The following is a 24,327-nucleotide window of genomic DNA, read 5'->3' as shown; positions in this document are numbered from 1 at the left end:
CATAATGTGCATGGGCCTCATCCAATCATTTAAAGGCCTTAAAAAAAAAGACTGAAGTCTCTTGAAGAGGAAGGAAATCTGCCTCCAAACTGCCTTTGGACTCAAGACTGTCACATCAACTCCTTCTGAAATCTTCAGGCTGCTGGCCTGCCTCGTAGATTTTGGAATGTGTCAGACCCCACAATTGCATGAGCCAATTCCTGAACAGAAATCAGTCTTTCTCTCTTCCTCTCTCTCTTATCATTTATACGTGTATAAATTATATAATCCTATTGTTTGTTTCTCTGAAGATCCCTGACTAAGACAGAGATGAAAGAGCAAGGGGAAATTATTATTATTTTACATAATCAGAACGTATTCTGCATCAAGACAGATTTACATCTTTTATGCTATTGGTGGAAGTGTGTAGAACAGGGTGAACTGTATTCAAGGAGAGTGGATTCAAGGCTTTGAGAGCCAGGATATACTTGATGTGTTTTGACTAAAAAAAGAAAAACACGTTATGCCCTCCAAGAATCATCTTAAAGTCAACATAACTGTGGCAGCAAAGTACCACAAAGGACACAGCACTGAGGATCAGGAAGACTGGAGCTCTTTATGTGTGTTTGATCAAACTGTTTAATTTTTGAACTTCTGAACATCTATAAAATGGAGACAATAAAACTCAGTTCATTGGATTTTTATGAAAATTAAATGAGATTTATATAAAGCAGGTCTGACCTACAGTTAACACTTTAAAACTGTAGCTTCTATAATTATTTTTCTCATCAATACATGGGTAATACTGATGTAGCTTCATACGTTTTTGGGTGTTTAATTGAAAACCATTAAAATTACAGTTAACCATTAAAATGCTCTTGGACTGCAAGGAGATCAAACCACTCAATCCTAAAGGAAAATTAACCCTGACTCTTCAGTGGAAAGACAGATGCTGAAGCCGAAGCTCTATACTTTGGCCACCTGATGTGAAGAGCCAACTCACTGGAAAAGACCCTAATGCTGCGAAAGACTGAGGGCAAGAGGAGAAGGGGTCAGCAGAGGATAAGATGGTTAGATAACATCTTTGACTCAATGGACATGAATTTGAGCAAACTTCAGGAGATAGCAGAGGACAGAAGAGCCTGGCGTGCTGCAGTCCATGGGGTCACAAAAAGTCGGACAAGACTTAGCAACTGAACAACAGCAACGCCAGTAGATAACATAGGCCAATAAGCATCATTATAATAGTATAGTTAGATATTATAAAAGCAATTATAAGAGACTGAATACCTAACATACTTCAGGCAACATGCTAGTACCCTGGATACCTTATCTTATGTAATTCTTACCACAATGCTTTAAGGCATGTTTTTTGAGAACAAAACGTAGAATCAGAAGAGTCAAAAAAACTCTTTTTAGTTCACACAGCTTTGAAAATACTGAAAGCAGAAATTCCAACCTAGGTGTCTGTCTCCAAATGTATTTTGGTCCTTTGTGTATTACCACTGACTCCAAAGGTCAGTCATTATCTTGTACACAGGCAGCACATCCGTTTTGTGTTCATATTAACACGATTGGTGCCTTGCTTAGTACCTGGCATGCTACAGACACACATTATACATTTGAATGAAAGAAGGAAGGAAATAGGAAACAGTTCTCCCAGAAGTCGTGTTCTTATCTCTGACCATGAACTGTGTATTTGTTATACTTGCCTGGATGGTGAATGATACAGGTTCTTGCCACACTCTCCCGTCCACAAGAAAGCCGTGGTTTGTCCCATCTGTGGCCACAAAAGTGAAGTGGTCAGTCCGAGAATCCCCTCCCGAGTGCCGATAGGCCACGTGCCTGCTGTCCACATCCAGCTGAGTGAAATTGCATGGGACCAGCGCCATCCCCCGCAGGTAGAGCTGGCCATGCCGTGGGAGCTGGGCCAGAAGAAAGGTGAGCTTCTCGGCTGGAGTGTCAGGGTCGGTCAGCTGCAGGAGGTCAGGGGAGAGCAGGCCCGAGGCCCCTTCAACCAGTCTCAACCCCTTGTTCCTGGTCACCACGGGTAAGGCTGTGTCCACAGTCTCCAGTGTGATCTCAAAAACCCCAGGCTTGGTCTGAAGTCCATTGCTGACGATGAATCTGGCAAAGAGAGGCAAGGTAGCCTTCAACATGGATTCTTGTGTCACCATCTATTGGAATGAAATGATAACAATACACACCTTTACTCAAGGACATATTGTGCTGGTATGTGAAGGAAAGCTCAAGAGCAGATCTTTCAGGAGGACACCATTCTATCCATTAAACCAGTCACTAGACAATGTGTACATGGACCATTCTAACCCCCCAAGTATTGCTCAGCAGCATGGATGGTGGATTCCTGGGATGGGGCAGGTTAACTGTGCCAATGATATTTCTCAGGCTTGTCAATACTTAGTGTCATTTCTTGCCCCAAATAGGAATTTCATAGCCCAGACTCTTTTGCAATTGTATTTTCTTTGTGAGATTTTAATAGGCTCAGTTCTTAAGGCTGATCATTGGAAGCCCATCCAATAAAGTACTGAGTAGGCTGAATTTGGCTAATTCACTCAATTCATATATTTTTCTGTTTGTTTTCACATTTGCCCATGACAAGATTTGGGGAGTTGTATTAGACAAAGATTATTCCCCTGCTTTAAAGAAAAGAAAATTAGAGTGGAAAGATTCAGAAACATGGCAGATCATAAGGCAGGTAGGAGACAGACCTGGGATGAACACCCAGGTCCTCTGACTCCACACCTTCTGTTCTTGCAGTTTTAGTGATTGCTAGTTTAACAATCCACTAAGAAAGAGTTGTGGTGCCTAAGTATCACTGCAGACCTAGAAGAGAAAACGGAAATGATACAAATCCAAGCTAAGCAAGATGATTCTTACACTTGAAGCTCTGTGATACCACAGCACGCTTCTGATTACATTGATCACTAAATCACATTCCACCCACACAAACAATCTCAAAATTAAACTAACCAAAATCACCCTTATAACATTTCAACGTGTAATTTCAATACAAAGGACAGTTGAGACCATGATGAAATTAAGCCAACAAAATCCGCTATTGAAACTCCAAGTTAGGAAATCAGTAATCTCACATAGAATTGACATATTCACCATTGGCCAAAGAAACGTACTTCAAAACAATCATGGAATTGTGTCTATTTGTTTTTTCCCATGTGCCAGTTCTGAAATAGTCATGGAGGATAGAAACACTCTTATGTTCCAGGATGTAAAAATCTCCTAAAACATTGTAGTATGTATAACACTGAATGATAAAAGAATTTTCTTTGGAGGTTCTTTTTTAAAATTAGAGAAGATATGGGGTTTATATTTATTTTATTAATTTGACAAATGTGACTACCAAGTTTTTAATTCTCTACAAAAGATATCTCATCTTTCAGGGATAGAAGGTTAATGCTTTGCTGTTGAACATGAAGGAACAGGAAACCAGGTTGTGTGAGTGTGACGAGTCTGCCAGCCTGCCTGAGGCAAAGGACTCAAGGACAAGAGCAGCTGGACCAGAAGTTACAGGGAGATGAGTTTGGCAGATACAGATTTTGCTTTGAAGGCTAGACTAACATTTTTGAGCTTTCTAATTATCAAGCTAGTAAGACTGCCTACCAGGAAAATAGGATGCGATGCATGGAAAAGGAATCTTTGTCCAAAAAGTTAAAACTGCTAAGTGAAATACTCCAAATAAAACACATTTTTGGACATTTCACATACCTTCACTTGTAAAGAATACAATTTGTGGGTTTTTTTTCACCTCCACAGCTCAAACAAGAATATGGAATCAACTTTAGAATTGCAGATGGAACAAAATCATAGTTTCCTTAAAACAAAACAATATGTTTGGATAAATGTATTCTAAGCAAATAGGTAATTTCATTGCTGGATCATGGAGTATTTGCAAAATCCATTATTTTTTAAGAAGAAAAAAAAATCACACCTGAGAAAAAATATTTGTGAATGCTCTTCACCTTTTATTAGTCACTTTGACAATATCAAAGATCAGGTGATACACATTTTTAGATACAAAACTCATGGTCTGTTTCTCAGGGGATGCTTTTCATGGAATGATGCCCTTATACTATTGTCTTCTGGGTACCTTTGTCATATTTCCTCCCTGGAGTCCATCTGAGCAGAGGTAAAAACTGGAGACCAGGCATCCTCTCAGGGCCTCTATTTTCATGGAGCTTTCAACTTTGCCCTCTTTCACAATATAAAATGGCTGTCATTTAAAATTAGCAATTTATAGTTGAGCATAGACTTAAGCCAGAGAACACGTAGGCATGTCAAATGCTGGTGGAGAAGGAAGAAAAAGAGAAGGGGAGAGACAGCCATCAGGAGCAAGGAGGTGAAGCAGGAGCCCCAGGGGCTGCTGGGGGTGCATCCAAGGTGGCCATTTTGAGCATCTGATTCTGACTTTCTCCTCTGGAGACTAAATTCCAAAATTGCCCAACTAGGTGCCCCAAGCTCAGTCTCCAGGTGGCTGCATTATCCACATACATGTGACCTGTCTGAGGCCACTGAAGTTTTCTCGTGATTTGGCAGTCCATCTCAGACTCCTCTCTGCCTCTGACAGGCATCTGGCCACAGTGAAAATCAGCAGTTGGCCCTCAGTCAGAGGGGAACGAGGGTGAGAGGGTTAGGGTCCGTTAAGATAAGAAGCATGTTTCCTGAGGCCGGTGTTCCCAGCTGGGACGCTCAGGCAGCTGTCTGCACTGACAGAAAGCTAACAAGCCAGTGGCCAAAAGGATGCAATGTCTCAACATGACTGGATCAAGTACATCTTACCACGTTCACAAGTAACAGTGCAAACTATTCACAAGCGGAGAACATTATCAGAGAGAGTGAGAGACGGGGTGAATCGGTCCTGGTTGGCTTCCCAGTCAAAAGAAAAAAAAGCCTAGCAGAACCAGTGCGACAAGGTCAATGTTTTGTGCCTGTAAATATTGACCAGATGATCTTGCACATGGCCCACACCATCCCCCTCAGAAGAAACCTTCCAAATAGATTTTCAAGTTTTAAAACAATAGTGCCATTGCTATTATGGCATCCAATCAAGCTAAGAAGCCAGTGGTGTTGAGGTGGCCGCTCCTTATGTGGGTCCATTTTGTTTAATTTCCTTTATTATGCCCCCCCTGAGAAGAAACGCAGCCAAGATGACCACTGTCTCATGAAATTTGGGGAATGACTCTCAGATCTGTGTGGGGTGCCTGCCCGGCCTGATTTCACCATTACCATGGTGCTTTCAAGCTTTCTGCATTTCCTGGCAATAGAGTTGGCTGAAGAATCTGCCATCTGTCATGGCATTTAAAAGATAAAAATGGAATCATAAATAGAGCCAGTTCTTCAGGAAAAAAAAAAAAAAGTCCAACCGGCATGTCAAAATGGAGGACATTAGCATGTTCTTTTAGAACCCGGCTGCCAGCAGCTGAAGTCAGCTTGCTAATCACTTGGTGTCAGCTGTCCCAGAATGTGCTGCCAAATCCTTCTTCCAGGCCAGCAGCACCAAACAATACAGGAGAAATTTATGATTCACAAAATATTTTTGCAGAAGGTAAAATCTGACCATTAAACTCCCCCGTTTAATTAATGCTACCATAGCTTACATTAAAAAGTGAAGGGAGGAGGGAAGCTCTCTGCCACAGAATTTATCTCTTCTCCCCAGCCAAATTCCTTGCCAGATTTAACAGCAAGCAACATAAATTTAGGTGATTAGATTGGTTGCATATATTTAATTTTTAAAAAGCGCCATGATCACACTTTCATTAAAACAGCCTTTCGGCTTTGGTTGAACGCCACCTGACAGACAGCACAATGGATGGGTTAGTGAAATAACAAGATTAAAACAAGAGTCTTCAGCAGATGTGAGGCTCTCCCATTATAAAATGCAAAACTGCTGGTCAAACATCAGAATGACACACACGGAGAAGGGTCCTTCCCACAAGTAAAGATTCTCCACAAGGTTTTAGTACAGTCGGGGATAATGGAAAGACCTCTCCACAGTGAGATCTCAGCCCAGATTTAGCTCTGATACTCAGCCATGTCAACTTAGGTGACTTTCTGCCTCTTCGAGACTCACTTTTCTCACCCATAAAATGGGAACAAGGCATCTCTCTCAAGGTGGTGGTGTAAGGCATAAGAGCAATGATACTTGCATTAAAAAGGGTCTAGTACACTGCTTGATGGGGCTTCTCAGGTGGCACTAGTGGTATAAAACCCACCGGCCAAGGCAGGAGCCATAAGAGACAAGGCTTTGATCCCTGAGTCGGGAAGATCCCCTGGAGGAGGGCATGGCAACCCACTCCAGTATTCTTGCCTGGAGAATCCCATGGACAGAGGAGCCTGGCAGGCTGCAGTCCATAGGGTCGCACAGAGTCAGACACGACTGAAGTGACTTAGCACGCACACACACATGGCTTGATCCATTACAGGTGTATCAAGACTAGCTTTCTTGCACATAAATGAACCAACTGGATTAAATCAGTGTTTTCCTACCCTTGCTGTTTATTGTCTCAATGAACCTGTTTCCTAATCTTGAGTCATTCAAACACCATCTTCACAATTTTTGCCATTTTCTGGTACTACTGTACTCTTATTACCTACCATTTTGCTTTATACCATCTCATTGTTCTTAAATAAATGTACTTGAAAAGAAACCTTTTAACGACTAAAAGACCAAAGTTTTCACTCATGAAAACGAAATCACCATAAACACGACAAAAATAAATACAAGAAACCAACTGTTTTCATTTGCGCTAGATGTTGTTGGCCAATGGTTTGGAGCCTGCGGCCTGTACGCTCTTTGCTAAAGAGGGAAAAACAGTTCATATTGAAGAGCTGTTAAGGACATATGAGCACAGGCCGCCTGAGACTTCCTTCTAGAAACAGAAGGATTGAGAGTATTAAAAAGGAGTTTCTCACTCTTGAATCTCTATTACTTAATGTCTCTTTTCTGTACCAGCCAACATCACTTAGCATCTTTGTAGCATTGGTGGTACTAATCACTCATTACAAAATGGAGACACAGAGTTTCTGCTAAATGAAAACCTTGCCTAGAAGCTCTCCCTGTGCAAAACAAACTAGAAATCAAACCACCAACAAACTAAACAAAACAAAGGTATCTTAGTAACTCGAGATGTGAGCTGCAGAACACCATTAATTCAGCCCCTTCATGTGCTGTCTGGGAGAGGACATCAGAGGCTCCTGTAGACCTTCAGACACCTCAGAGCACACCGGGAAAAATGCACTGGACCAGATTGGACACGGCTAGTCCCAACAGCATCGGACTCACCTGTAGGGCTTTTAAAAGTACAGATTCCTAGGCCTGACACTGGACTCACTAAGGTTGTCTCTCTGCAGTGAGGCCCAAGAATTTAAATTTTGTAAATCTCTCAGGTAACTGTCTTGAGAGTCTAGAAACTTAGAAACTCCTGGGATGAATAATTTTATAAACACCCTCAAGTATGATTCTCTATGGATGTGAATTAGGAAGCTGTTATGGCATCACTAATTCTCACATCATAGATATCGTTTTTTATTCTCAGCTCATCACTACCATCTAATTAAGGCCTAATTATTACTTCTCAACATTGTTATGTGTTCATTCTTTGGCTTCTCTGGTTTCTCCAATACAATCATGAATGTCTTCAGCAGACTCTCCCATAGGCATGGATGGAAGCAAACAGGAATGGACAGGAAAAAGAAGTTCTAGAAATGGGTGTCAAATGAAAAACCCTGAATCTGATATACCTGTGCTAAGCTAATAAGCATCCACCCTCCATTAATAAACAGGAAAAAAGGAATCATATTGCTCTTTATAACTTATTCCTTCCTTCAAGATTAATCTTGGTATTGTAAAGATTGGAGAGAAAAAAAAGGGGGCCAAGGAAAGAATATGGTAAACAATAATAACTACAAGAATAACAAAAATGATAGAAACATTATTATTAACATTAAAATAAACATTAAAATCTAATATTAATAATAGAAACCAATACTTACCTTGTTCTTCCTATGTGCCATGTTTTGGGTTTTTTATTGGAATATAATAGCTTTACAATGTTGTGTTAGTTTCTGCCGTACAACACCATGAATTGGCCATATATATACACGTATCTGCTCCCTCTTGGGCCTCCCTTGCACCCGCTCTCCCGTCCGACCCCTCTAGGCTGTCGCGGAGTATCCAGCTGAGCTCCCTGTGCTATACAGCATCCCGCTAGCTAGCTATTTTCTGTACCGTAGTGTATGTATGTCAATGGCACTCTCTCAATCCGCCCCCCTTCCCCTCCCCACTGTGTCCACAAAGCCATTCTCTATGTCTGCTCGTCTATTCCTGCCCTGCAGATAGGTTCATCGGTATCATTTTTCTGGATTCCACATTAAGAATATTACATACCTAAGCTCATTTAAAGCCCTCAACAGCTCTGACATAGCCACTCTGAGCATCATTCCTTTTCACAGAGACATTTATAGGAGCGCAGGAGAAGGAATGACTTGAGGAAAACCAGAGATGTGGGTCATGAAGACACAGAACCGACCCCAGTTTCGTGCTTTCATGACTCTGTACCATATCCCAAGCCAAGGAATCAGTGGGAAAAGTAATCCCCACTTCTGATGTTTTAGTTAACACCTAGCAACACTCAAGCACTGAATTGGTATTAAGATAATGAGCCACCAAATGATTATCTGCTTGTTAAGAACATTTGTCTAAAGAAAAAGGAGGTATTAGTCTAAACTTCCCTGGATTTTTTTTTTACCTAACTATACAACTCATCTTTTCAAATCATCATTCCAAATACCAAAAAAGTCAAGCAAAATAATCTTTACTGACATTTAAACATTGTTTATCATAGCAGACATACTGAATTAGAAAAGATATATGATAGAGGAGAGTGGCATTTGGACATGGGTTTATCCATGTACTTGATAGTTTATGGGAGCCTGTCAAATAACATAGCAGTCTGCTAGAGTTGTGTTATTTTATAGCATTCTTTTGAAGGTTGTATTCTGACATGATAAAAATCATAGTGGAGGACAGAAGCCCTGTGTGTATGGAAGATGAATCAAGGCTCTCAGAGCTCTTTCTTAATTAAAAAATTCAGGGTTAGATGTGTACCAAGGTCCCCCAAAGGCTAGTCCAGGATTTCTGGGTTCTCAACCCAGCCCTGGGAATCTGCATTTCTATCAAGAACCCCAAGTTCAGCCAGTTTTCATAACTGCTAAAGGGTAGACCCTCTAGAGTTTTTCTTGCTTTATGTAACTGGAAATAGATTTCAGTATTTTAAATGAATGCAGACTTTCATTATTGTTGTATCTTTGCCTTTTCAACAGATTGTTATTCTTCCCAGTGATTTATTTGATACAGAATCCTTGAACAGGTGCACAGCCCCCAATTATAACACTGTTTCTATGGGGAAATATGATCCACTTTATGACAACATGATTTACGATATAGTTACCCAAACACATTGTATCAAAAGGCACTGTCTGCTTATGCCAAATGTTTACTAGCAAATTTCTTTTCCTTGGATAGAAAAACAGACTCAAATAAAGAGGTTAAATTACTTTACCACATCTCTCATTACTGGAGATCCTCAGGTCTTCACATGTCTCTTCACTGAACAGCTTGCATGGAGATTTGCTTAGGTGTTTATTTTTAAAAAACAAGCCCTAATTTCTGGCCTGGCTACTACTGTCAGTTTAATTGTGCACCCTTCTCTCTCATCCATCGAGGCAGTGGATGAAGAGCAGATTTATACTGGAGCTGGAAAAGGGCATATTTTTCCTTGCCTTTGTCTTCTAAGCATTCATTCAAAGAAGGCGTTCTGAAAAGTTTCCTCAGGGCTCACCTGAATGTGTCTCTGTGGACAGCTGTTGTGCTCTTATCCACATAGCAGACTGTCTGTCCTGCTATATCCATTTGGCTGAAGCTTGTAATGGGGACCCCAGGATAGCGGACGTACTCAACCTGGCCAAATTGCGGTGGGGAGGTGATGACGTAGAGAAGTTCCTCGGGCGTGTCTGTTCCATCCACAGCAAGGAGAGTGGTGGTCGTTAGGAAACCTCTGCCACCTTTAGACACCACAAGTGGTTTTGCCAGGATGACAATATCACCTGTGTGGCAGAAGAGATGGTGGTCAAAATTTGAAAATAAAACATCTACACTGAAGGTAAAAAGCAAAGGCCAAACTGCAGAAATCAAAATCTCAATTCTAGGATAAGAATAGAGACACAGATGTAGAGAATGGATGTGTTGACATGAGGGGCAGCAGAGAGAGGGATGAGCTGGGAGATTAGGTTTGACATACAAACACACATATGCATGTGTGCTCAGGTGCTCAGTAGTGTCTGACTTTGTGCAACCCTCTGGACTGTAGCCTGCCAGGCTCCACTGTCCATGGGGTTCTCCGGGCAAGAATACTGGAATGGGTTGCCATTTCTTCCTCCAGAGGTCTTCCCAACCCAGGGATTGAACCTGCATCGCCTGTGTCTCCTGCATTGGTAGGTGGCTTCTTTACCACTGAGCCACCTGGAAAGCCCATACACTACCATGTGTAAAACATAGCTAGTGGGGAAGCTGTTGTATGGCACAAGGAACTTAGCTCAGTGCTCTGGAGGGGGCTTTGCTGGGAAGGAGGTCCAAGAGGGAGAGGATATATGTACACATGTACACACAGAAGGGGTTCACACTGTTGTACAGCAGAAACTAACACAACATTGTAAAGCAATTATACTCCAATAAAAAAATACTTAAGAAGTGACCCCAAAAAACAACCCTAATATGATATAGCAAGATTTCTATGACTGGGATTAATCAAAGAATTTGGCCAAAGACATATGCAGATATCACAGAGAAGGGGCAACACATAAGGCCAATAAAGACGCAAGATATGCTCATGAATAGTCAGGGAACTACAGATCAAGGTCACGCACTGCCATCTCACATCGCTCTGACAGGCCAAGATGTGGAAGGCTGAAGATGGCAAGTGTTGAAGAAGATGGGGACTCTTGCATACAGTTCAAGTCAGAGTGTAAACTGGTACACAACCTAGAATTACTTTGTAAAGAGTTGGATACTCACATATGCCTTGACCCAGTGATGCCACTCCAGTGGTGTGCTGGAGAGAAACATGTGCACTTGTACCCAGGAGGTCTGTGCTAGAAAGGTCATGGCAGCTCTGTTTGTAACTGAAAACACTGGAGACAACCCAGATGCCTTTTCGAAAGGTGAATGTATAAACAAGCTGTGGCCTATTCATACAGTTGAATTTTGCAGAGTAGCAAAATGAATGCACTAGAGCTACACGCAGCCACACAGATGTCGCTTATTAACATGTATTAGTTGAGTGAGCAAGTCCCAGAGAACCACAAACAAAGGTAAGAAACTTGACACAAAATTCGGGATGGTGGTTTTCTCTGGAGGATGGAACGGATAGATAGGTAGATTCTGATACTGTTAATATTCCAGTTCTTGTATGTATGGTGGCTACACAGGGGCTGTTATGTGTATTTAAAAGACTATGAGTGAGTGTCTGAATGCAAAGAAGGTGATCACACACAAAGGATACAGAGCTTCATAAACTAAAGGTTATATCAAATTTTGTTCACCTGAGGTTCATCAAAAAATTATCATAATTAAAATACCCTTGAGTTTCAACTTTGTGCTAAGTAAGGGAGAAAGACCCTTAAAACTTTACACCAACACTGTGATAAGCCATCGCCATGTGTCTAGGCTATAAATGAGGAAACTAAGGTGTATAAATGTTACCAACTTGGTAATGATTATATAATTAGGAAAGATAGAGCTAGAATTTATACCCAAGCCATCTGACCCAAGGGCACACACTCAAACCTCAAAGACCCTGATGATGGGAATGATTGAAGGCAGGAGAAGGAGACAGCAGAGGATGAGATGGTTCGGTGGCCTCACCGACTCAAAGGACATGAGTTTGAGCAAGCTCTGGGAGTTGTTGATGGACAGGGAAGCCTGGCATGCTGTAGACCATGGGGTCGCAGATTCAGACACAATTTGGCAGCTGAACAATGACTAACTTCTAATAGGCAAAGACCAGTTCAGCTCAGTTCAGTTGCTCAGTCGTATCAAACTCTTTGCGACCCCATGGACTGCAGCATGCCAGGGTTCCCTGTCCATCACCAACTTCCGGACCTTTACTCAAACTCATGTCCATTGAATCAGGATGCCATTGAACCATCTCATCCTCTGTCGTCCCCTTCTCCTCCCGCCTTCAATCTTTTCCAGAATCAGGGTTTTTTTCAATGAGTCAGTTCTTCGTGTCAGTTTGCCAAAGTATTGGAGTTTCAGCTTCAGCATCAGTCCTTCCAATGAATATTCAAGACTGATTTCCTTTAGGATGGACTGGTTGGATCTCCTTGCAGTCCAAGGGACTCTCAAGAGTCTTCCCTAACAGTTCAAAAGCATCAATTCTGTGGTGCTCAGCTTTCTTTATAGTCCAACTCTCACATACATACATGACTACTGGAAAAACCATGGCTTTGATTAGACAAATATTTGTTGGCAAAGCAATGTCTCTCCTTTTTAATATGCTGTCTAGGTGATTAGCTCTTCTTCCAAGAATCAAGTGTCTTCTAATTTCATGGCTACCGTCACCATCTGCAGTGATTTTGGAGCTTCCCCCTCCACCAAAAAAAAAAGTCTCTCACTGCTTCCATTGTTTCCCCATCTATTTGCCATGAAGCGATGGGACCAGATGCCATGATCTTAGTTTTCTAAATGTTGAGTTTTAAGCCAACTTTTTCACTCTCCTCTTTCACTTCCATCAAGAAGCTCTTTAGTTCTTCTGCATTTTCTGCTGCTAAAAATTCTATAGTGCACAACAAACTCTTACATCTCAAAATATTGATATTGCCATGACTGGGAAACCATGTTTTAGATGATCAAATTAGTCTTTTTTATATATTATGCTTTTTAACTCAAAATGCAACTTAAGTTCAATGTAGATTCAACAGTCAACCTAATTTTACATCAAAACCTGAGCCTCAGATGCTTCTGAGGGAGTTAAGATGAATACATCAAAGAAGAAAAAGAAATGAACAAAGCCAGGAAACAAAATTTACCCACAGGATGAAGAGCAGAAGATAGAGCTGAGGGGAGGAAAAAATATCTAGGTTTTGCCTGAACCCAGTTTTTCAGCACTGTTTTTCACATTAGTCAGAGTATGGATGAGGGTCAACTATAGGCAATGTCCTTCTAAACGTCTCTCAAAGATGTCCGAGTCATTTTTGCCACCGTGCAAATCAGAAGTCACGGCACAATGAGAAAGCATAATGTTATTTATAATGGCTCCCCAAAAGTGTTCAAATTTGCTAATGTTAGGGTCTGATTTAGTCTAACAATTCAGTGTAATTTCATTTAGAGATGAACAATTCTCATTATAAAGTTACACTGTAACCTGAGAAAATTTCCTCCAAAAGAAGGAAGGAAGGGAAAAAACCAAAGCAATGAAGAAGGAGGAGGAAAGAAGGAAGGATAGGATTCTGTATAGAGATAAAAAACACCACCAAATTAAAAGAATTAAAAGAATCTGTCTACTTGATTAAGTTTTCACAAATCCTTTTAGAAAATAATCACAGGCTAGTTGTAGCAGAGACTGGGGAGGACCTCACCAGCCTCAGTACTTTTTCTTCTGGATGTACTGCTCCAGTTTCCACTGCCCAGCCTCCTTACGGTGATTCAGCCACCAGGATGTATAGAGGGCAAGTACCCCACCTCCAAGCCTAGCCCATGAAATTCTCCCATTTTCCTTCACATGCCCTCGTGTGCATGCACAGATATGTCCGACTCTTGGCAACCCCATGGACTGTAGCCCACCAGGCTGTCCATGGGATTCTCCAGGCAAGACTCCTGGGGTGGGCTGCCATTTCTTCCTCCCGGGGACCTTCCTGATCCAAGGGCCAAACCCATGTCTCCCGCATCTCCTGCACCGGCAGGAGGATTCTTCACAACTGCACCATGTGGGAAGTCCACTGTCATCCACATCTCGCTCTCAAAGTGACTCCAAGGCCTTCAGGGACAAAGTCCCTGGCTAGAAAGAATCCCCAGGGGGGTGCATGGAACAGAACACTTCTGTACTCCCCAGCGAATGCACCATGCTAAGAATGACAGGACAGTCTGCTGCCCTAACACATATGTTGTCTGCCCAGATATTTTACTTGTATTACTTTTTGCCTGGACAAGTATTTATGAAGAATGTAGTCTTACTTTTGCAAAGAGAATTAAATGTGTACAGTAACATGAACTTATTATATATCTTCAAGGAAATAAGCAAATAAAATATACAGTCTTCCCCTTCAAAAAAAAATCAAAATCAGTCAATCTGGCTTAAAATTTGTTTTAAAAAATTCAGGATAGCTGTAATTTTACCACCTTCATGAAGTAAAACTTTTACTGTACCTAAGCATCCAATTTAATTTAGCTCTGAGCTTTCTGGCAGCCAAGGCAAAAAAAAATGCTTTCTGTTAATCTGTCAATCAAGCATGTACTAAGGATCTAAGACTTTGCTTGGTCCTGAGAATATACAGATCTTGGACTATACAGATGAATGAGACAGGTTCTTCACTCTCCTCACACAAGCTCTAAGTGAAAGTATGCAGTAGTAACAGTTGAGAATCAAAGACCTACTCTCTCCCTTGCTGAGCTTTCAGTACTTTTTTTGCTCTCCTCCTTCTGCCATTTATGTGCTGTTGAGTCCCATCATGCAAATGGTCTGCTTAATTAATTCAACAGAAGCTTACTATCAGGACTTCCCTGGTGGCCCAGTGGCTAAGACTCTGTACTCCCAATTCAGGGGACCTGGGTTCAATCCTTGGTCAAAGAACTAGATCCCACATGCTGCATCTGAGGGTTCGGCTGCTGCAACTAAAGATCCTGCGTGTTGCAACAAAGACCTGCTGCAGCCAAATAAATACAAAATTAAAAAAAATTTTTTAAGAGAAAAGCTTATTATCTTACAGCATTCTTCCTCATCCCTAAAGAGTATGTGTTAGCACTTCCAAAGTGAAAAGACTAACAACTTTCAACCTCTTCAACAACAAAATTTCTTTGTGTTATTTAAAATTTTTTTAAAATATATTCATTTATATTTCCTTTATCATTCAGTTCAGTTCAGTTCAGTCGCTCAGTCGTGTCCAATCCTTTGCGACCCCATGAACTGCAGCACACCAGGCCTCCCTGTCCATCACCAACTCCCGGAGTTCACCCAAACCCACTTCCATCGAGTTGGTGATGCCATCCAGCCATCTCATCCTCTGTCGTCCCCTTTTCCTCCTGCCCCCAATCCCTCCCAGCATCAGAGTCTTTTCCAATGAGTCAACTCTTCACATGAGGTGGCCAAAGTTCTGGAGTTTCAGCTTTAGCATCATTCCTTCCAAAGAACACCCAGGACTGATCTCCTTTAGAATGGACTGGTTGGATCTCCTCGCAGTGCCTTTATCATTACTGTATTGGAAATATTTTCCCTTTCAAATTCTGTTTTTAAGTAATCATTCAATTCCTGAAGATAAAACTAGAGTTGGCGCATTGATTTGTAAAATTTTCCTTAAAGCATAAAACCTTGACAGTTAAAGTAACCTGTGCAGCCATATTGCAGACAAGGCTGGATTTTTAATGGGCTTTTTGAAATACTGAAAATAACACATGAATTGGCTACTCTTGTAAACCAGGCAAAACAAGTGAGGAACCCAGGGATCAAATCATAACTGATGGAATTTCAAGTCTAAAAGATGGAAGGGAGAAAGGAAAGGAGGGAAGGAGGAAGAGAGGGAGAGAAGATGGGAGAGGTTTACAGCAGTGCACTTCTGCTGTAAAAGTTCGCCCCGATAAAGCCTGATAGAAATGCTTTACCTTTTCCCATATCCTTGATGGTGATGTGACAGTCAAATGCCGGTGACCTATTGTCACCATCCCAGAGGTGGAAGGTGAAGCTGTCTTGGTTCTTGGAGTCCATGGCCCCGGTGTGTGTATATCTCAGCAAGTTCAAATCCACTTCTTCCTGAGTGCATTTCATGCCAGGGTACAGAGGGACCCAGTCCCTCCCTATCTGAAAGATGCCAGAATTAGTCAGCTGCCCAGGTTTCCCCCTCCTCCCAAGGTGTGTTGGTGAACATCTTCCATATCCTCTGAAAACTTCCAAGATAAATGATATTTTAGAGAAACCCCAGATTCAATTATTTTGCCATTCTACCTCATATTTTCCATTGAAATAAATGTATTAAAATAATTTCAGACCTTAGGAAAAACAACTAGCTGTAAGCAAAGAATTTTTTGCAAAGTCATGCAATTCAACTGCAGTACTACTAAGAAGTATTTATCATAAGCTATCATAGCTGATTAAATATTTCAATTGATGAGAGCAGGTGGGTAATTGAGCTGTTGGAATTGATTCTTTAAAAATTAAATGTGTTTCACTTGGGATTTCCTTTTTTCTTTTTAGATCATATCATTGTTCAACTAATAAAACCTGTATTTCAAACCAGTTTGTCACTGGAGTTATCTGAAGTAGATAAAACACAAATAGGATGGGTGTATTTACTGTCCCTATGTTTTTCAGGTTTCCTAAAGACCAAAGAAAATGATGAAAATTTCTATTATTCCCTACATTCATATCCTGAGTCAGTACAAAAATAACTACAAATATCATATATATATTGTTAATTATACTCTTCTAAAAATAACCCAGCATTAGTAAAGCATATTTTCTATACAGAACTCAGTGCAGAAATTGTGGCATTTTCAATGAAAAGAGGTCTTTATGCTGAGGGAGAACTAACAACTGAGAGTATTAGAAAATACAGTAATAATAAATCTGTCTCTGATTAGTAATTCTGTTGTTATTCTCTTAAGATGTATAGCTTTCCCTAAGAGTGGCTTGTAAAAGTCATCTGACATAATTCAAGAAAAATGTCATCTTAAAAATTTATTGTATGATATCATCAAGTGCTTTTCCTATGTTTTAAGAGACTATAACAAAAATTTCAACATTTGTTTTTTATTTCCTTTGACACATTATTTCACATGCCCGCCTCTTCCCCTCACCGTGTTACCACTTCCTTTTGTCACTCTATTTGATAAAGTTCCCTCCTCTTTAATGTTTATGCCCAGCTGATGTTTACACATAGGTATGCTCTGCCCCAGTTCTCACTGGGTGAAAGTTAATTATATTCTAATAATTAAGTTCATTGTTTGTTTGCATTGTAAGGTCTATTTGAAAATTTAATTTTTAAAGCAGACACTCTTTCAGGTTTTAAACCAGACAGCCTGTAATCTATTTAACTTTTTTCTTTATAGTCTTTTCCCAGAAGAAGATACATTTTGCTTTCCCTCATCTCCATCTAATTCCCTACTTGCATTCCCAAGTGTGAGCTTTGACTTGACAAAATCCATCTGCAAGCCCCCAAAGAGGAAGAAAATAAGAGTTGGACTCAAGGTGGGTAAAATGCAAGAAAGTCAACAAGAAAACAAAGATGTATGAGAAAGTCCAAGAGGCCAGGTCCCTGGTCTTGGAGAGACTTGGAGAACCCCTAGGGAGCTGGGAGAGAACTCTATGGTGCCATATTGGGAACCTGGACCCATCTGGATTTTTACATAACCAAAAACACTTTCACTCCCATGCCACCCAAATGTGTGAGCTCTCACTGCATTTCTGCTTCATTACTCTCTGAAATGAAATAAGGCCACAGCTGCACCTCAGTTTAATCAGTGATTTCTCTTCACTTCGATTCTCTATGGTGCCCACAATCTAAGACAATCAAGCTGTTACCCACAGAATAAATCCTTGCTGCTATTCTCAGGCTGTGTCTACATTTTATTAAAAGTTAAGCATTCAAACAGTCACATAGACATTTTGATGAGTTACTTGAGTGACCTTCTCAAGTGACAGATCTGTGATTTGTATTGAGTTGATCCTTGGGCATCACGTACAAAGTCTGAACTAGTCTGGTGAGCACCATTTGTTAAAGGACTATCTTTTCTCCACTGCTTGGTCAAAATCAGTTTGCCATACTTGTGTGGGTCTATTTCTGAACTCTCAGAAATAGAGATTTCTGATTCCCTGGTGGCTCAGACGGTAAAGAGTCTGGGAGTGTGGGAGACCGAGTTCAATCCCTGGGTCGCAAAGATCCCCTGGAGAAGGAAATGGTACCCACTCCAGTATTCTTGACTGGAGAATTCCATGGATGGAGGAGCCTGGCAGGCTACATGTAGGTCATAGGGTCACAAACAGTTGGACACAACTGAGCGACTTCACTTTTACTTTCATTCTGTTCCATTGATCTATTTGTTTCTTCCTGTACCAAACATACACTTTCTGGGTTACTATAGGTATAAAGTCAATCTTGAAGTCAGTTAGTATCAGTCCTTCAATCTCATTCTTCTATATTGTGTTAGCTATTCTGGATATTTTGCCTCTCCAGATAAGCTTTAGAATCAGTTTGTTGATATTCACAAGTGCTCTAAAAAATAAAGCCTATTTTTTAAAATAAAAATCTGATGGAAATAAAGATATCTCAAAGTATGCCTGATTCTCATCAGAAACTAGACAACTTGCTTTCCCCAGTAACTTCCTATCCTCCAATTTAGGTACAATCCTAAGGAGAAATGAGCAATGAAAAACCTTGATTTTGGTTGAATTTACCCTGAAATGAGTTAGTAAATTTAGAATAGTGTGAGTTCCCTCCAAAGCAGTAAAATTAAAATTTCTACTTTGGGGCAAAACATGATTATGACAGAATACATTCAGTTATGCAAATCTGTGCATTGAAAAAATTTAAACCTGTTACAGTCAATCTGAAAAATAAAAAAAGGCGACCAACCTTAAGTTGAAGTTGCCCATTTTGGGGAAGTCTTTCAAATAAATAGTAAATCTTCTCCCTGGGTGAGTCTTCATCTATGGCTGAGAGAACAGCACTAGAAATAATATGAGTTTCACCCATATTCATTGTAATTTCAGCCTTCCTGTAAAAAAGAAGACATTGGGGTTGATACCGAAACAGAAGACACTGCTTTAAAAGGGGACACTCATAATGACTATTACAGTGCTCAACCTTCAAAAATTAGGGGATGATTTTCAGTCTCCAAAGTACTAAAAATGATGAGTCAGTCTTGTGAAACAAGCTTTCATTTCACCTTACCTGTGAAACTCCTGAAAATATTTAGCCAGGACTGATGAGTATGGCATGAGCTAATTACCTACTCCTGTTTACATGTATAGAACTTTATAATTTTATATTAAAACATTTTATAAACTGATATTTTTCCAAAATTTTGTTTGGTATGAATACAACAACAGCTCCATGAAGTAAGTGGGCTAGGTATTCTCCTAATTTTACAGACAGAAACTTAAAAAGATGAAATGACTTACTCACAGGTATTCTGGTACCTTTTATGATAGACCATTATGAATTTGGTGATATTTAGGCAATCTGTAGCCCTCTACATTACTCTTTCTCCTTGATAATCTTCTGGGTAACTAGCATTGTTTTCACAGCAGTTCATCTTTTCCAAGTGCCACAGCTGCCTGGTCAACTCCTGGCATCTTGAAGAGAAAGCTGGGCAGGGAGCAGCTGTTACTTCTACCATAGAAACCGCTGCTGTGGTTTCATGTGTCCTGTAAATGGTGACCGCCTTCACAGCCAATATTGCCATTTTCCCTGGTCTCACCAAAGTAAAGAAGGGATTTCTTTCCACCTGTTGTTTTTTGCTCTTGGTTTTGGTCATCACACAAGAACTAACTGTGACACTTTGTTTCTGAGAAAAACTGGGAAGTTTCCTTGGAATTGAGATCAAGGACATTTTTGTAGCAAAAGGACCATTCTCAACAGCTTTCCAGTCCTCTGCTGAGAAGTCAAAGCCCAAACACCTCAATTCTAACCTTACTAGGTTTCTCTTGCCTCCTTGGAACTGACATCTTCCCTGGTAGTAGGAGGCCACTTTTGCTCTCCTCTTTACAAGAGACTATAATACCATTGAGGTAGGAGATAGATAGGCCCCTGGGCTGAACAGCTGCTGTTTGTCAAGTGGAGTAAAATTGCAGCTTTGTTCTCACCCAGACACTCCAAGGGCAAAGCTAGTGGCAGAAGCTGAGCACTGCTGAAGTAAACAGACAAGAGGACCAATCCCGAGGTCAAGGAAAACTTCTCTGTCTGCACAAACGCAGGAAGACTCCTTGGTGGTCAAAAGTCAGGGGGTGCCACCTGTGTGAACATGTACCCACAAGCGTCTGAAGTGGAATCCATCTTAGTAAAAAGGTGCGCACACATGTTGGGGAGAATCCTTGAACAGGTCACATATGGGAAAAGAAACAAGATAATTGGCCAAAGGTAAACAAAGATCTGGAAGTACTGTACTACGTAAGTGATTTAAATCACCTCTTTACTGCACTCCTCCTCATTAGGGTGGACACACACTCTTTCTCTCCAGGTGTGTATTTCTGCCTTGCTTCACTCTTAAACACAAAACGATTCTCTATGTGCTCTCCCATATGCTATGCTGTGTCTCTGATAATAAACTTTGTACCTGTTTTTACAGTTTTGGCCTCCTTGAGAAATGCATTTTTCAATGAGGATAAGAGCCAGAGTCACTTTGCTTCTAGCCCCTAGACCCTTGTTGTCTAGTGGCAAGGATTCTTCATTTTCATCCAGGCTACCCAGGTTCAGTTCTGGGGCAAGGGACTAAGATCTTTCTTCAGGAACACTCATTGCTGTCTCTCCAAGATCAACATCATTCTAGGAGGCTAGAATGCTGGTTTGGGACTTATGGAGATTAGTGGTGATTTTATTTATTTATTTTTGGCCTCATGTCTTGTGGGTCTTAGTTCCCTGACCAGGTATTGAATTCCAGCCTCTGGCAGTGAGTGCATGGAGTCCTAACCATTGGACCACCAGGGAATTCCCAGTGGTGTTTTTAATAGAAATAGATGAACTGAAACAGGAAGCCAATACAATGAAGATGATAAGGAGTCTGGTAGAAAGAAATGGTCAGAAAATAAGGGTTCAAGAGAGAAGAAAGTGTGTCACAGTGTGTTACCTTGAAAGGGACAAAGGCTTAGTGTCGGTAATTTATTTGGGAAGTGACCTCAGGAACAAGTGAGAGGGAGGGGAGGAGGAGAGGGCGACAACATAGCAGTCAAGATTGCTACGGGACTCAGTCCTACTGGGGATCTGTTGAAGAGCCACGTCAAACATGCCACAAATTTTAGCTCTGAGGGATGGGAGGCTGGGACCCTTACATTATCTACTACCTCTCATAGGTGGAGAACGCCCTCAGAGTGTTTTCCTCTGTGCCAGGACAGGGGCTGAGTGAGCCACTGCTGCCTGGAGGCAGAAAAGCAGAGCACTGCAGGTACTTCAGTAGGGTATGGACAGGTGTAGGGCATATTCCATCACTAGAATCAAATGTAGGCTAAGGGGGTTTAACCCCATGAGCCAAACCACCTACTATAGCATTTAAAAAGAACACCAAAGAAATGGTGTCAAATGCACTAACAAGGTCCAGCCAGGTGAGAAAAGCCATTAGATTTGGAGACAATGGGCAGAAATGGAAGAAGCAAGCACAAGCTATTTCTTCAAACAGTTTGGCACTGGAATGAACGGGGACTGGGCCATCATTGCAGTCTAAAATGAAGATACCTGCTAGCAATAATGATAATAACTGACACAAGAACTTACTATGTACTAACCAGTCTTTCAAATACTTTTACATATTTTAATTCATTGAACCCCTTCAATAACCACATGAAAAGGATACTGTTATTACCCTCATTTACAAAGAGGTTGACAAAGAGGTAGCAAGAGGTTAAGTAATATATTCAATATCAAATCAGGGCTTCCCTGATGGCTTAAATGGTAAAGAATCTGGCTGTAGTATGGGAGACCTGAGCTTGATCACTGGGTCAGGAAGATCCCCTGGAGATGAGAATGGCTACCCACTCCAGTATTCTTGCCTGGGGAATTCCATGAACAGAGGATCCTGGTGGGCTACAGGCCATAGAGTCACAAAGAGTTGAACATGACTGAAGGGCTAGAACTTTCACATTCTTTTACCCCCAAGATCACACTACCCGTAAGCGGCTGAATCAAGACAGTTTGGCTCCAGAATTTGCTCCCTTCACTATTAACTATATCCCTGTGTCTTGTTAGCAGAAGGAATGAAAAGGGAAGGGATGGAAGATGCAGTTGAGAAAAAATAATGGAGCATGTTCTGAGAGAAGGCAAGAGGCAATATGCTCAAGGACACATATGGAAGGGAAAAGAACAGAAGGGAAAAAAGGAGATTTCAAAGCAGAGCTGAAGGAACTTTGGTGATTCTGTAGATGAAGCTATGCCGGGATGTTTAACGGCAAGAACGTAGCAAGAAATAGTAAGTCAGATAAGACTGAATGAGTGCCTTACGTCATTTTACTTTTCTGGTCTCAGTTATCTTAGTGAAGAAAACAATAGCTACTTCACACAATTTTGGTGGGGATTTAAATAAATATATATGAACAAATCCAGCACACTGTTGTATAGAAAGCATTTAATAAACATCATTTTTCACCTCTCTCCCTCTTTCTTAGATAAAGTGAGGTCATCAGAAAGGAGGCTCTTTACTACCAAAATATCTTTCAAATTTTCAATTTTATAAATCAAGATTATACTAATCCAACATTCCAGCAAGAAAATAAGGAAATAGTATGTGTATTGCTGATTTATTCTGCTATAGAGTAGAAAGTAGTCTTAGTCACTCAGTCATATTTGACTCTCTGTGATCCCATGGACTGTAGACCGCCAGGCTCCTCTGTCCATGGTATTCTCCAGTTAAGAATATTGGAGTGGGTAGTCATTCCCTTCTCCAAGGGATCTTCCCAACCCAGGAATCAAACCTGGGTGTCCTGTAGGCAGATTCTTTACCATCTGAGCCACCAGGGAACACAACAGTGTAAAGGAACTATAATCCAGTAAAAATAAATGTAAACAAATAATTATTCCTTAAACAAGGAAAAACATTTCAAAAGATCCCACTGCTGGGCATACACACTGAGGAAACCAGAATTGAAAGAGACACATGTACCCCAATGTTCATCGCAGCACTGTTTATAATAGCCAGGACATGGAAACAACCTAGATGTCCATCAGCAGATGAATGGATAAGAAAGCTGTGGTACATATACACAATGGAGTATTACTCAGCCGTTAAAAAGAATACATTTGAATCAGTTCTAATGAGATGGATGAAACTAGAGCCCATTATACAGAGTGAAGTAAGCCAGAAAGAAAAACACCAATACAGTATACTAACACATATATATGGAATTTAGAAAGATGGCAATGATGACCCTGTATGCAGGACAGCAAAAAAGACACAGACGTATATAGCAGACTTTTGGACTCAGAGGGAGAGGGTGAGATGATTTGGGAGAATGGCATTGAAACATGTATAATATCATGTAAGACTCGAATTGCCAGTCTATGTCCGATGCAGGATATGGCACGCTTGGGGCTGGTACACGGGGATGACCCAGAGAGATGTTGTGGGGAGGGGAGTGGGAAGGGGGTTCATGTTTGGGAACGCATGTACACCCATGGTGGATTCATGTCAATGTATGGCAAAACCAATACAGAATTGTAAAGTAAAATAAAAAATTTAAAAAAAATAAAGAAAAATTTTAAAAAAGTAAATAAAATATTCTTTAAGAATCAGTCAAAAAAAAAAAACTAAAATACTTTTGAAACAATTAAAATAAATACATTGTTGTTGTTTAGTCAAAAAAAAAAAAAGAAAGAAAGATGAGTTATAAGCCCGGAAATCAACATGATTTGAAAAAATTTTTAATTTTTATAAATATACAAATCCTAAGGACATACACACAAAAATTTCCTGTTGAATACGCTTAGCCAATCTGATGTCTGAGATGCAACTCTCCAAAAAATTATCTCCAGCATTTCCCATAATGGTTTCCAAGGACCTCAGAGGCCATAAGGAAACAGCAAGATAAGGAAGGGATTTGTTTCTTTTCTGTAAAGTGGAGGAGATCTTGGGAGTTTACACATTTTCAAGAAGTTGTTCACTTCCTAATAAAAACTTAGACTGTCTACTCAATGCCCATCATGCTACACCACTGACATGGTCAAAGAGGTACCTAGAAGCACACAACTCCCTCGATCTAGGACCTTAGAAGAGTTGAGCTTCCTAAAGTTTTGACCTTGGACTGTTCTCTACAGTTGCCAATGATAACAGAAATGGCTGGAACTAAAGAAATATAACTGATGAAGATTCTGTAGCTATGATTAAACTGATCAGCTCCTGAGAAA

At 40.6% G+C, this 24,327-nt stretch overlaps 1 protein-coding gene across 2 annotated transcripts in view; it reads right to left on the bottom strand.

The window, feature by feature from the left end:
- The window catches only part of FREM1 (FRAS1 related extracellular matrix 1), a 149,508-nt gene that overhangs the window by 42,090 nt on the left and 83,091 nt on the right, over positions 1-24,327 (bottom strand). Inside the window, exons 21-24 of one of the 2 annotated variants that reach the window (XM_040240145.1) lie at positions 18,853-18,994; positions 15,887-16,082; positions 9,855-10,119; positions 1,692-2,106 (exon numbers count right to left, since the gene is read on the bottom strand). In XM_040240145.1, the coding sequence (XP_040096079.1) occupies positions 1,692-2,106; positions 9,855-10,119; positions 15,887-16,082; positions 18,853-18,994 (1,018 nt within the window). Of the gene's footprint in view, positions 1-1,691; positions 2,157-9,854; positions 10,120-15,886; positions 16,085-18,852; positions 18,995-24,327 lie in introns of those variants that run through there. The other variant, XM_040240154.1, reaches the window with a different exon arrangement.

The sequence above is a fragment of the Oryx dammah genome, unplaced genomic scaffold, assembly GCF_014754425.2.
Source record: "Oryx dammah isolate SB20612 unplaced genomic scaffold, SCBI_Odam_1.1 HiC_scaffold_1, whole genome shotgun sequence".
Taxonomy (NCBI): Eukaryota; Metazoa; Chordata; class Mammalia; order Artiodactyla; family Bovidae; genus Oryx; species Oryx dammah.
This window is presented reverse-complemented; position numbering and strand designations above follow the sequence as displayed.